Consider the following 10,688-nt stretch of genomic DNA (forward strand, 5'->3'; position numbering starts at 1 on the left):
TATATATATATATATATATATATCAAGGCATGGTTTTAGTCAGAACTCCACTTCTTTTTCAAGCAGTAATTATTCTGGAGTTTTTTGTGTATGGTTTGTTTGTTTGTTTTCAGGTCATAGATGTGACACTGATGTCTCTACTGAAGCCATGTATGCTGCAACCAGACGAGAAGGGTTCAATGATGTGGTGAGAGGAAGAATTCTCTCAGGAAACTTTTTCTTATTAAAAGAGTAAGATAATCAGTTTAGGAATTTTCCCCATTCTGGAAACCTCAAGAGTCAAGTACATACTGACATGTCTGTCAGTCTTACAATTAGAGATATTTACCCCAAAAAAGAAAAGAAAAAACAACCTTATGATTTGAATGAGAAAAAAAGCCTGTTTATGGCATTTTAGTTTTTGATAGTAAAACACAAAGAATAATAGTGCTCTTACTGATACAAACTAAGTGAGAAGCCTTTAAGGATTTTAGCCTCATTGCTCTAAGAGCTTTAAGTAGGAAGTTATATGTGAGGACTTGAAAAAGTTTATGGAAAAATGAAATTAAGGTACAAGTTTATTTTGGTGAAAAAAATTAAGGTTTGTGCACAGTTTTTCATTAATAGGCATTTTCCATGAACTTTTTGAAGACACCGTGTATATCTTGACAAATTTAAGTGAATCTACTTAGTTGTCTTTTATACTGTGCATTTGCTTGATTTAAGAAAGAATTCTAAATTACTATGACTCCTACTTAGATTGTCTCCAGTATACATTTATTTGTGACCTTGTGTACAAGATTCATCTTTTATACCACCAAGCCTCTATAAGAGGACACAAAAAGTGTGAAAAATAAGACTGGTTACTGTAATGAGTAAGTTCTTGGAGTTTTTCTCCATATCCTCAAGGACAGAAAGCTATTTTAACTTGACTTTGAGGTGATACCCTTGACATTTCACCAGCTGTCTCATATTATGAGGTCATTCCAAACTTTGGCTGTTGGAACACCAACTATCACCAACGAGTATAAGTGCTAGGAATTATTTGGTCCTACTGCTCTTTGGTGATCCTTTCCCCCAGCTTTGGAGGTTGCTTCTCAGATACGCATAGACTGGTTCTCAGCCAAAGATCTGAGGGATCTCTCCACAAATCTCTTGAGCTCTTTCTGTGGGCTGCTCCCTTCTATTTACTGTCTGTTTGGCAAATTCTGTCTCTGCCTCCCTGAAATTTGTATCTCTGTCTCTTCAACTTCCTGAGGACCTCCTCCCAACGCTGTTTAGGTTCCTTTTCTCTGTACCGAGACCTGAAACCTCCAGGCTGGGGACATCAAAAGGTTTACCTCATTTGCTTCTCTTCTCTAAGAATTCTGAAAATGGTTATTTCATATATTGATCATCAGAAAAGTCATGCCACATTTTCGACAAGAAAAATACGGCATGACTTTTCCAATAACCCAATATTTTGTCCAGTTTTCTAGTTTAAGAAGGCAAGGTATCTTAGTTCTTTTTTTCCTGCTATAATAGATAGAATACCTGAGATTGGGTAATTTATATTGAACAGAAAGTTATTGGTTCACAGTCCTGGAAGCCGGGAGGTTCAAGTCCCAGAGGGGCCAATATCTGATAAAGACCTTCTTGCTGCTCCATCCTGTGTAGAAGGCAGAAGAGTAAGAGAGAACAAGAGAACCTCATGGCTAACCCCCTCTTAAGGGTTCCACCTCTTGACATTTTACAACGGCAGTTAAATTTCACTGTGAGTTTTGGAGGAGAAGACATTCAAAGCATAGTACAGGGTAAATCTCTTTTTAATACTCCATCATAGTTGGAAGCAGAAGTTCTACTTTAAAACCATATTCTACAAGTGAAATGTAACAGAAACTAGAAGTATTTGTCCCTTTACAAATTTCAGGCTTTCGGAATGCTGTTACTGAGGTATTTAAACCACCATCTCTTAATGCTGAGCAACAACATTATTGTGTGAATTATAGGTGATGCCTGTGTTCACCTCTGTGTGGACCCCACGGTCAAATGATAGTAAGGGCATCTATTTGTACCACACTCTTCTAGGGTAAAAAAGATTTCAGTTAGTTCTTTTGCCAGCCTTCCTTAAGCCAGCCTCAGAAGGCTCTCAAAACTTATTTTCCCTTTTCTCTGCACCATTGACTTCTGGTCATTCCTATGTCTGGCTTTTTCCTTAACCTTTTTAGTAAAGTAAGCATCCTTTTTTTGAATTTATTTTTACTCCCATGCCTTGCCTATCCATAAGATACAAAATTGTAAACACTGCGTACTTTCCCCAGTTTCTGTTACCAGAACCTGTTTCCCAGGAATATTTCCTAGTATCTACTTCAGATGGCATGTAAGAAGTTGCAAAACCTCAGAGTCCTCATAATAGTTATCATTATACTATAGCTGAAATAAGACATTATAATAGAAAGGATTAGAATGAGCCTCTAAAGACATAAGTTCTAGTCTTCTCTACCACTGCCTATTTTTTAACCTTCAGAAAGTTATTTAATCGCTATGTACTTTTTTCCTTATCTGAAAATAAGTGTTCTGGTTTAATGATGTCCCTGGAAGAATTAATATTTTGTGATTCCGTGTGGAGAATTATATCTTGTAGTGAATTCTGATTGATAAAATTTCAGATATGCAAACTTTTAGAATAATGACACAGTCAAAAAAAAGTCATTTTAATGTGTTTTTAGGAATCTTAGTTATGTCTGCTCATAAAAGCCAAGAATCCAGTTGTTTATAAAATGCCTAATGTAAGAGAATTAATTAAAAGAAAAACACAAAAAGCCCTTAATGTATCATTTGGTTGTTTTCCACAGAAATTATGAGAATTATTTCATCAAAGCACAGAAAGTACGACGCCTCATTGCTAATGATTTTGTGAATGTTTTCAACTCTGGAGTGGATGTCTTGTTAACTCCCACCACCTTGAGAGAGGCAGTACCATACTTAGAGTTCATCAAAGAAGACAACAGCACACGAAGTGCCCAAGATGATATTTTTACACAGGCTGTAAATTTGGCTGGTGAGACTCCCTCAAGAACATTCTGGTTTTCTTCATATTCTTGGCTATTCAATACCTTGGTATTCAACTCAGCTTCTAACTAGATTGTTCCCTAAAAGTAATAACCTGTCTTTCTGGAATTCTTACGAGAGTGTGTGTGTGTGTGTGTGTGTGTGTGTGTGTGTGTGCATACGTACACATGCCCATGCGTGCCTCATGCACACATATACATGTATGTTCTGAACTAGTACACTTAGTAATGTATTTTTAAAGAATTATTTATTTAATTTAATTAATTAATTAATTTTACTTTGCCACAGAGCACCTGCTCTCACCAGAGAGAGACAGAAGGAGAAAGGAAAAGTGAGAAAACAATCCCCCGGATCTAGGACTTGAACTGCAGTCAGCCAGATTCAATGTGGGAATCCAGCATCTTAACCACCATTCCACCTGCTGGCCCCTTAGTAGTATATTTTGATTTAGAAATTTTTATGTCCTACAAAAATAAAAGTGAAAAAGTAGTAGGATTGGGAGCCAGCAGGTGGCGTGGTGGTTAAGGGTGCTGGACTCTTGCGTGGCCAACCACAGTTTGAGTCTCAGACATAGTGGCTGAGGTTATCACTCCCCCCATCCCCCTCTGACTCTCTGGTCAAATTTAAAATAAATAAATAAATAAAGTTAAATAAAATAATTAATTTTTAAAAATCGTAGGATGAACACTGATACGCCCTTTACCTGGATTCATTCTTGTTAATAATTGCTTCATTTGCTTTCTCTTCATACATATACACAGTTGTTTTTTTGTTTTTTTTTTTTTTTAGAGAGAGAGATTTTTGCTATAGGATGTATGCATGCACCAGAGAGACAGAAGGGAGAAATCACCGCCCGGGAGGAGGACCATGCTGCAACCTCTTCTCCTCCATTCTCCTCTCAGGATTTTGGGCATGCACGCACACTTGAGTTTTAAGCCACCAGATCCATCTAGGACTCGAACTGCAATTGACTACATGGGAGTCCAGCAATGTAACCATTACACCATCTGCTGGTCCCACACGCTTGGTCTTAAACTGAATCATCTGAAAGAAGTTTCAGAAACCACAGCACTTTACCTCTAAATATTTCTGCACAAATCTTGTAACAATAAAGGCACAATTTCTCATTAATATGGTAGTGAGTATTCCTGCCTGTCATACAGGAGATTAGAGTTCAGTTCCCTGACAGAGAGGCACACAATTTATTTGGAACCAGCAGATCCCAAGTACCGAGATTCTTTCTGTTATCGCTTCTTTCTCTTCAGAGAAATTTCTTTAGCCATTCTTTTTTGTTTTTTAATTATTATTTATTTAATTTTACTTATATTTTTCATTTATTTTAATTTGACCAGAGAGAGAGACAGACAGAGAGAAAGAGGGAAAGTGAGAAAGCAAGCCCTGAGGTCCAGGACTTGAACCATAGTCAGCCATGTGGGAGTCCAGTGTCTCAACCACTCTGCCACTTGCCTGCCTCTCCTTTATCCATTCTTTAAAGGGTATGTTTGTTTGCAAAAAACAAACAAGGACTCTTAGCTTTCCGTCCAAGAATGTTTTGATTTTCCTTTCTTTCTTTTTTTTTTTTGTTTCGTTTTGTTTCTTTTTTTAAACTGCCGGAGAGTACACGCACTTGCGAAAAGGAAGAGAGAGGGAGAAAGGACACCCGAGTGGGGCACGGTCCCACTATACAATCCCTTCTCCTCCATTTCTCCATCGTTTCAAAATTCGCACTCATGTCCAGTGTGCTTTTTAAGCCTCTGGGCTGGGATTTAAACTATGGTGGTCCAAGGCCAGCAGGTGATATAGTGGTTAAGGCACCGGACTCCCACTTGGCTGACCACAATTCGAATCCCAGACCTGGAGGCTTGAAACTTATGCCGGGTGTGTGTGCATGCATTCCCAAAATTCCGACAGGAGAATGGAGAAGAAGGAATTGCAGTGCGACCATTACCCCTGGGGGGGTGATTGCTCCCTTTCTCTTTTTCTGTCTTCTGCAAGCACACACCCTATAGCAAAAATCTTTCTTAAAAAAAAAAAAAGAAAAAAAAAGAACTATAGTGGTCCATGTAACGGATACAGCTCCCTTAACAACTGTGCCACGGGGCCAGCCTCCCCCTTCATTTTTAAAGATATTTTTTCTGAATATAGGATTTTGGTTCAACTGTCCTTATCTTTTTTTTTTTAAGAATTATTTTATTTAGCTTTATTAATCTATCTATCTATCTATTTATTTTTGTATTTTAATTTGATCAGAGAGGGACAGAGTGAGAGAGAGAAAAAATGAGAAAGCAAGCTGCCAGGTCTGGGACTTGAACTGCAGTTGGCCATGTGGGAGTCTAGCACCCTTAACCACCATGCCACCTGCTGGTGCCTAACTGTCCTTATCGTTAGTACTTGAAAAATAATTGTGCTGGGGCCAGCAGATGGTGTGGGACTTAAAGGTGCTAGACACCCACACAGCTGACCATGGTTTGAGTCCTGGACCTGGTGGCTTGAAAAATCACACCATGTATGTGTGCATACTTACCCAAAATCCCAGGAGGAGACTAGAGGAGAAGATATTGCAAAGTGGCCATCTCCCCAATGGGGTGATTTCTCACTTTCTCTCTCACTGTTTCTCTCTCTCTCTCCCTCTGGTAACTGCATTCACCTTTAAAAAAAATTATGGGACCACCAGATGGCATAATGGTTATATCACTGGACTCCCACGTGGTTGACTGCAATTTGAGTCCTGTACCTGGCACCTTAAAATTCACTCTGGGCATGTGTGTATGCATGTGATGCATGTGTACTCAAAATCCTGGGTGGAGGATGAAGGAGAAGAAATTGTGGTGTGGCCTTCCACCAGGGGGGTGATTCCTTGGTTGCTGTCTCTCTGTCTCTCTCTGTCTTTCCAGCAAGCACATACACCCAGCAAAACTGGAAAAAAAAAAAAAAATTGTGCCACTTTCTTCTTCCTTGCATCGTTTTTGATGAGATATCCCCTGCTTTTAATAATTCTCTATTAAGTGACATTGACTTTTTTGAAGAATTCTGTCCACTTGTCCTGTAGGAAGTCTCATCCATAATCTGGATTTGTCAGATTATTTTCTCATGATTAGGTTGAATGAAACACTCTTGGGCAGAAATACTACGTATTCTTTATATCAGTAAAGACATTTTACTGCCATAAAATAATACACCAGTGTTTTTTTGTCCCACTTTTGGAAACTATGTTGATCACTTGGTTAAGGAAGTTACTGCCAGATGTTTTTCTTTTATCACTGATAAGCAATTTATGGAGTAATACTTTGAGACTATGTGAATATCCTATTCCCCAATTACCTTGAACCCAATCTTAGTATTCATGCATGATCTTCACATGAATTTATTACTACCTAAAGAATTACAAAATGCTCACTTTTCTAATTCTATAATTTCTTCATTTATTAGCAAGCAGTTTTATCTAAAGAAGAGCATTCCCTTAAAAAAAACAATATATTATAAGCAACTACTTTGTTATCACTTTTGATACTCAAATTGTCCTAAATTCAGCTGATAAGAGCTCCTTTAGACCTGTCCCCATTACCTTTTGAAAATCTTTTCTGTCTTATGGCATAACAAGATGTCCCTGGAATCTTGTACTTTCTCTGCCCCAAACCTGGAATTAAAATACCCTGAGCTTATTTCCCATCTAATAGATTGGCAAAAATTCAGAAGCGCAACAGCACACTCTGTTAGCCAGGCCATAGGAAAAGAAGTACTTATTTTGCTGGTGGGAATTCAAAATGGACAACTTAAATGAAAACAAAAAACACTTTATAGGGCTGGGACCTTGGCCCAGTGGCTAAGGAAGCCTAATCCCACATGGTGGACCCCATAGTTTGAGTCCTGGACTCCTCAGCTCGAGAAACACACTGTGCGTGTGTGCCCAGAATCTAAACAGGATGGAGAAGTGAAGGAGTGCAGCGTGACCGTTCCTCATGGGGATGCCTCCCTTTCACCCCCTTTTTTGTCTCTCTCTGGCAAGTACACATATCCTCTGGCAAAATTATAAACAAAACAAAAAACGATATAGTCAAGTACTATACAGCTGTTTTTTTAAAAAATAAATAAAAAGTAAAAGTCTCTGTGAACTGATACAGAGTGATTTCCCAGATTAAAAAAAAAAACTTATTAAACTTTATTTATTTATTTATTTATTTTAATTTGACCAGAAAGAGAGAGAGAAGAGAGAGGGAAAGTGGGAAAGCAAGCCACCAGGTCCATGTCTTGAACTGTGGTCAGTCATTTGGGAATCCAGTGGCCTTAACCACCATGCCACCTGCCGGCCCCTCCCAGATTATTGTTAAGTGAAGAAGCATGGTGCAAAAGCATGTACATAGTATATTTTGTCATTTTTCTAAACCTTATCCCAATCTGTACCTATTAGCACTATAAAGCAAAAGAGCTCTTTGCTTCTTAGGATGGAGAATTAATCAACTAATGGGCTTCTCTTTTTTTTCTCAGGATTGCCAGCAGTGAGTGTCCCAGTGGCACTCTCAAACCAGGGGTTGCCAATAGGACTGCAGTTTATTGGACGTGCATTTTATGACCAGCAGCTTCTTACGATTGCGAAGTGGTTTGAGAAAAAAGTGCAATTTCCTGTTATCCAGCTTCAAGAATTCATGGATGATTATTCATCAGTCCTTAAAAATGAAAAGTTGACTTCTGTTTCTCTAAAACAGTAGTAATAAATATGCTATGCAAATTATAAGGACTTTCAAAGATTCTGTAGAGAATCAAATGATCTAAGTCAATTCTTTTAATTAGGTTTGTTTTCAACATAGTCATTCCTTGGAAGCATTTTCTTTTTTTGGAGAAGTTTTTCTTACTGGGCGTGTGCACTCGCCAGAAAGACAGGGAGAGAGGAAGAGAGATTGAAAGTGAGAAATCACCCCCTGGGGGGATGGCCACTCCGCAATCCCTTCTCCTCCATTCTCCTCCCAGGATCTTGGGTACTCAAGCACGCACGCACACACGCCCAGCGTGAGTTTAAGCCACCGGGTCCGGGACTCGAACCGTGATTGACTACATGGGAGTCCAGTGACATAGCCATTATGCTAACTGCTGGTCCCTGGAAGCATTTTTAAAACTGCTTGTGATACAGTTAATTCATTATGATGTGTTAGTATTAATTAAGCATCCTCTAAGTACAAAGATTTCTACTGTAAGAGGTCACTAGGTGGCGTGGTGGTTAAGGGCCCTGGACTCCCACATGGCCAGCTGCAATTTGAGTCCTGGATCTGACAGTTAACTTTCTCACTTTCTCTCTCTCTGTCCCTCCCTGGTCAAATTAAAAATAAATAAATATGACTTCTACTGTAATACGAGGTACATGTTCCTGAAAATTTCTGCATTCCACAAAAATTTCTATTGAAAAGAACAGAGCTTATAGTAAAAATAAGATTAGGATTGAACTTCTCAAAACGTGTATATCTTTGAAGCACCAACAAAAACAGTGATTGTACCTCCAGAGACGACCTGTTTAGCCCAGGCAGGCAACTCATGTGGTGAAGGCTGCCTCAGGGGATGAGTAAAGTGCACGAAATCAGGCCCAGCCATGGTGGTGTGAGCAAGAGAGTCTGCTGCCTAGCCCAGCCTAGCCAGGATGAGGGCAGCGGTGCACACTGCTAGGAGTGGTCCTAGCTAAACTAGGAGTCGGGCAGGAGGGTTGTGACATGGAGGAACCCCATCAGAAAAAGTACCCAACTCCCTCCTGTGTTCTCTCTCAGTCACTAAAAAATAAAAATAGAGGCCAGCAGATGACATAGTGGTTACATCACTGGACTCCCACATGACCGACCTTGGTTCGAGTCCTAGACCTAGCAGCTTGAAACTCACTCTGGGCTTATGTGTGTGTGCACCCAAAAATCCCGAGGAGAATGAAAGAGAAGGGATTGCAGCATGACCATCCCCTCCAGGAGGTGATTTTTCACTCTCTGTCTCTCTGTTGAGCACATGCACCCTAAAGCAAAAATCTCTTAAAAAAAAATAATAATGATAAAATCAATCAAGTGGGAATATCAACTACTGAGCAAAGCTGCTGCAAAAAGAGCCCAGAGCAGAGGAGGGAGTGCAGCCTGCTGGAACCTGGAGTCATGCAAGACTGCTGGGGGATGGCCATGCCTCTCTGGGGAGGAGCCCCAGGTGCAAGCACTCCTTTTATTTCTCTGAAAATAGATATGACATGACTGAGAAGTTTCCTTTCCTCAGAGTTCAAGTTTTACTTCTATTCCAGAGCCCATGCCTAAGCACCAGAACAATTCCATGTTAACACTGAGCTCCATTTACTAATCACAAATGAGCTCATTGATGTAGATGTAATTTCTTGTAACCTAACAAACCATTTTGGACAGGATACTTGGTAGATGGTAGAACGTGGTTTTAGTGAGAAAGGTTCTAAATACACAAGTGATATACAATCTGAAAAACTTGCAGAGGTTTTGGCGAGGTTGCCAAAGAGAGGAAGCCGGTGTCAGGATCCTCCCTTACTCCAGATTCTTTGTTCCTTATGGTTTCCTTATTCTCTTGACTGTCTTTTTAATTATTATTATTAAAGAATTATTTTCTTTAACTTTATTTATTTTTAAGTTGATCAGAGAGGGCCAGAGTGAGAGAGAGAGGAAAAGTGAGAAAGCTAGCTGCCAGGTCTGAGACTCAAACCTCGGTCGGCCATGTGGGAGTCCAGCACCCTTAACCACCATGCCACTTGCTGGCCCTACTCTTGACTGTCTTCACGAGAGTTCTCTGGGCCCCTCGAGCCCAAAGAAACATTAATGAGGTCAGTATTCACTGGTGGTTTCTGTGAGGAAATACCAGCACCTTCTAATGTCAATAAGTACCTTTAGGATTTTCTAGCAGAGTGTGAAGACAGTATGAAGAGATATGGTTACTAGATCACCAGCAAGGCAACCTTGGGGCTCAGCAAGCTGTATGTCATGTCCTGTTCCACTCAAAGCAAAGAGGCAAAATTATGGAATTTGTAAAATAGCTTTTATTAACTTTTTTTTTAATGCCAGAGAGATTATGCATGCACGAGAGAGAGAGAGAAAGCACTACCTAAAGGGCCTGTTCGTATCTCAGTCCCCTTTCCTCCCGTCCTCCCTTTGTTCAGGATCCTGAGCATGCACATGCATGCCTGGCATGCTTTTCAATCCACCAGGGCTAAGTCTTAAACCACAGTCAGCCATATGGGATCCAATTCCCATTATACAGAGTTTAACCACTGCACTGTGAGGCTGGCCCTCGTTAACTTCTTTTAGTCTCCCTTTCCTCAAACATCTGATTATCTTTGCTAGGACTAATGTGTTCTGTTGCCGTCCACCATAAAGCCCACTCTCATACCATACTCCAACCCATCCCCAAAGGTATCTTTACTCATCATATAGCTCATGGTCTTATGAGACACGCCTCCCCCCCACCCCCAGTCCCTTCCTAACAGGGCCTTCTTTTAGACAGTAGGATTCATGCCAGTAGTTAAGGTAAGACCTTCACAAAGAACCCAGTCTGAACTAAGATGGAGCCTGAAAGAACCACTGCCCAACATTTAAACTTATTATACCCTCATTAGCATGCTAGGTAGCACATCCACCAGTGCCATGGCAGTTGGAAATCTAATCAGAAATGGCCTTATAGGAAAA

General features: G+C 40.0%; 1 protein-coding gene across 2 annotated transcripts in view; it reads left to right on the plus strand.

The window, feature by feature from the left end:
* QRSL1 (glutaminyl-tRNA amidotransferase subunit QRSL1) overlaps nt 1–7,759 on the plus strand; it is a 43,961-nt gene extending 36,202 nt beyond the window's left edge. For both annotated transcript variants that reach the window (XM_027775114.1, XM_006156952.3), the window contains exons 9-11: nt 114–231; nt 2,814–3,019; nt 7,516–7,759. In XM_027775114.1, coding sequence (XP_027630915.1) covers nt 114–231; nt 2,814–3,019; nt 7,516–7,736 — 545 coding nt within the window. In that variant the 3' untranslated portion in view covers nt 7,737–7,759. The remainder of the gene's footprint in view (nt 1–113; nt 232–2,813; nt 3,020–7,515) is intronic.
* The last annotated feature ends 2,929 nt before the right edge of the window (nt 7,760–10,688 follow it).

This window comes from Tupaia chinensis, unplaced genomic scaffold (assembly GCF_000334495.1).
Source record: "Tupaia chinensis unplaced genomic scaffold, TupChi_1.0 Scaffold000527_1, whole genome shotgun sequence".
NCBI classification, from domain to species: Eukaryota; Metazoa; Chordata; class Mammalia; order Scandentia; family Tupaiidae; genus Tupaia; species Tupaia belangeri.